Source organism: Propithecus coquereli, unplaced genomic scaffold (genome assembly GCF_000956105.1).
Source record: "Propithecus coquereli isolate 6110/MARCELLA unplaced genomic scaffold, Pcoq_1.0 Scaffold390, whole genome shotgun sequence".
NCBI classification, from domain to species: Eukaryota; Metazoa; Chordata; class Mammalia; order Primates; family Indriidae; genus Propithecus; species Propithecus coquereli.
In genome coordinates, this window is record NW_012149619.1 from 2487664 (window position 1) to 2491704 (window position 4041).

General features: G+C 39.5%; 1 protein-coding gene across 1 annotated transcript in view; it reads left to right on the forward strand.

Moving 5' to 3' along the window:
* Positions 1-4041, forward strand: part of LOC105816975 (NACHT, LRR and PYD domains-containing protein 1-like) — a 128703-nt gene that overhangs the window by 122477 nt on the left and 2185 nt on the right. Inside the window, 1 exon segment of the mRNA XM_012652563.1 lies at positions 2428-2613. Coding sequence (XP_012508017.1) covers positions 2428-2613 — 186 coding nt within the window.

A 4041-nucleotide genomic window follows, 5' to 3' on the forward strand; every position in this document is an offset into this window, starting at 1 on the left:
TAAGGTCAACACTTCAAAGTATATAGACCTGATTTGTAAATGACTGTTTTAAATAAAAGTTGTATAAGAGTCACCCATGACCATATATCAAGGAACAGGTATCAGTTTCTCTGACACTCAGAGTATGAAACATACAATCAGGTGTAGAAAACATTGAAATATGGAAATCAGGACTTCTTGATGGGCAGTACATACAGAAATAATATCAATTCATCAAACATTAATGGAAGTAAATTGTCAGCTTTTGTTATCAATCAAAATATTTGAGAATATAATCTCAAGGAAAAAAGTAGAGACATGCTAAGAAAGACTATACAACAGGTAGGATAAACTTGGTTTTAAGAACTCATTAAAATTTAAAGGAGATGCAGTATGTAATCAGAATAAAATGAAATCATATATCTGAACAACATCAGGTCCTCAAAAACATGCTTAGGATGGGGGAATCTTCTGCATGTCGTTTTATTTGAAACTTACAGAGAAATGCATTTTGAAACAACAAACGCTGAAGGTGTAAGATGTAGAGAGATATTTTGCCATTTTGGGAAGAAAGAACATATCTAAAAGAAAGTAAAATGCAACCCAAAGAAGTTGATAAGCTGCAGATGTGAAGAACCAGATTCCAAAATCTAGTATGTATGTAGATAAGCACAATGAAAAAGTTTCCCACATGATTAAAGATGCCCTAAGACAGAGAAGTTGGGTTGAATTCTGTCTCTGGCAGTTGTTCAGTAAACCAATCCAAATTTCATGGGATAGATCAGCACCTGCCTTTTGCTAGAAACTGTTATCGGGTGAGGACACAGCAGGGAAAAGAGACCAAAATCCCTGCCCCCAGAGAGCTTATGTTATTATCACCATGAAATTTTATTTTATTTTTTTTGTGGAGAAGCCAAAGTAGAGGGATATTGTCAACATAATAGATGTAGGCTGAGCCATCCTCTCTATGAACTTTTAAGCAAGGTTGCTCTCTGAGAGTTACAAGAGTACTGTCCACACACAAATTTCATAATCAGACAATTTAGTAAGTACATAAAAACATTAGCTGAAAAACTGAAGAATTTTAGAAAACCTCCAACCTAAATCAAGGTGACCCAGGGGTAATCTCAGGGAGACAGGATCATATGTGGCTTTCGCTTGGTAAACGAAAGCTAATGAGTTGTAATAAACCCTGTTTGGAGAAAAAATGCTGAGAACAGAAGGCAGTTGGTCAACCCTGAAAATCCAGGGAAAGAGTCCTCCAAGGTACTTGCTGGCAGTGCCGTCGGAAGCACTGTTCGAAAGAGGGAATTGTGTTTCATCAGGCTTGGCACGACCTTTTCCGTGACCAAACTCTCTACATGAGCAGAGGGCTCCCAGGTACCTTAGCAGAATCTGACTCTGCTCACCAAGAAATGCTCTGATGCAGCTTATCTAGAGACAGAGATAATGCAGTGCTGGGAGAACATACAGTCTATCTTTAAGTTCTGTTTTCAGGATAAACTAACCTTCTGGTTTATATATGTCCTTATCAGAAGCTTGGTTAATGTGACTCCATTCCTGAAAAGTGGATCCACCCTTGATGCAGATTTCTGAGTTTACAGGGTTGAGAACTGAACCAAATGTCCCTTGTGAGGTGCTCTTTAGCCACTTAGTTTTCCCCAGGTATGTTCATATTTGTTTTATTGTCCGCCTCCTTCACACTGCAATAGCCTGGTCAAAATATCCAAGCGTTTTCTAGTCAACGAATAAGAGGAGAAGAGACGGAACTAGGGCAGAAGACATTCAGGTTGGGGAGAAGAAAGAGGTTTCTGGTGCATCCTTGCTTATATCCCACACAGCATCTAACACGGTGCCTTGTGTGGAAGTGGTGTTCAGTAAATAAATGCATTTATTTCCCTTTGTCCTCTGAAATAGAATTGCATGTACAGATGGTCCCCGATTTATGGTGTTTGACTTACAAGTTTTCGACTTTTCAATGGATTTATCAGGGACATAATCCCATTGTAACTCAAGGACCTTCTTATGACTTAAAATGGAGTTATGGTTTCTACTGAATGTGTATAGCCTTCGTACCATTGTAAAGTGGAAAAATCACATGTCAAACCATTGTAAATCGAAAAATCATAGGTTGAACCATTGTAAGTCTGGACGATCTGCTACTGTAGTGCCAATGATAAATGGGTTTTCAACTCAGATGTTCTCAACTTACTATAGGTTTATCAGAATGTAGCTCCACCATGAATCAAGGAGTATCTGGATATTGCTAATCTATACTGAAATATGTTTAGAGAATGTTAGTGAGTCTTGCTTCAGGTATCTTACTCTGGCCTCCAGACTTATAGCAGGAGGGACCCAGACCAGCATCTTTGAGTTCCTCCTCCTCTGGTGGGGACTCTCAGAGTGACTAGAGGAGTGGTGTATTCTCTTCCTGTTGTTCCTATGAAGGTACGTGGTCACTGTGGCTGGGAACCTGCTCATTGTCCTGGCCACAGACACTGACACACGTCTCCACATCCCCATGTACTTCTTCCTCACCAGCCCGTCATGTGCAGACATCCTTTTCACTTCCACCACCGTGCCTGAGGCCCTGGTGAACATCCAGACCCAGAGCAGGTCCATCTCCCACCCAGGGTACCTGGCTCAGTTCTACTTCTCCCAGATCTTTGGACACATGGACATCTTTCTCCTGGCCACAGTGACCCATAACCACCTGCCATCTTCTCCACTACATGATGGCCACACCCCACCCTGGCTCCAGCACTGCACCTGTTAATACTGGGGGACTGCCTTGTTGCCACGGCCCACACCTTCCTCATATTCCAACTTTCCTTCTGCTCTGCAATGTCATCCCTGACCTTTTCTTCGATCTGGGACTGTGATAAAAGTGTTTTTGTCTGATGTGCATTTGGCAATCTTGTGCTTGTGCTCTTTGGGGAGTGATTATTTTAACCCTTTTCTTAGTTTTTTTATTTACTGAAATGTAATTTATATAGAGTCAAATACATAGATCAATAAGTTCAGTTCAATATTTTTTGACAAATATATACACCCATATTATCATCATCCAAGTCAAGATATGGAACATTTTATTATCCTAGAAAGTTCCTGCCCTTTTCCAGTTGTCTCCTACCTTGAGGCAGCCACTGATTTGATTTCTATCTTCATATTAATACATTAGAGATTAGATTTACCTGTTCATGAACTTCACATAAATGGAACCATATATTATGTACTCATTGTACATACATTTCTGTTTGACTTCATTTACTCAGCATAATGTTTTTGAAATTCATCTACATTGTTGCATATGTCAATAATTTGTTCCTTTTTTATTTCTGAATAGTATTCAATTATACGAGTTTATCACCATTTTTTCTTACCTATTCCCATGTTAATTAACATTTAGATTATGTCCAGTTTTTTGAAATTATGAATAAAGCTGCTATGAACATTCCTATACAAGGTTTCTACAAGGTTTCTTGTGGACATATGTTTTCATTTCTCTTTGTTATATACCTAGGATTAGTACTGCCGCGTCAGAAGGTAGGTGTATGTTTAACTTTCTTAGAAACTGACAAATAGTTTTACAAAATGATTGGACTAATTTCCACTTCCATTGGCAATATTTGAGAATTCCAGTTGTTCCGCATCCTTGTTGACACTCGGTATTATCAGTCTTTTAATTTTAGCCATTATACTAGCCCTCTTACATTGTATCTTATCATCTTTTTCTTTACCTGTATTGGATCAGCTAACCTTGGAGTCTTCATTTCCCCAGAGAAGCACCTGTGGCCCCCACCTTGCTGTCATCTCCCTGGTCTATGGGACAGCTTAGTAGAAGGGACCCAGCAGCCACTGTGTTGTACACAGTGGTAATGCTCATGCCCAACCCTTTCATCTGAGGGAAAAAAGCCTGAAGGATTCTCTGGGGGTAAACATCAGGGCCAAAATCTTCTTATTGTCTCAGTGAGGTGGGCAAAGAATGCGGGCTCAGGAAAGGAGAGAATAAAGCTAATAAGATGAACAAAGTAACAATAATAGAAGTTACCCTTCATTGAA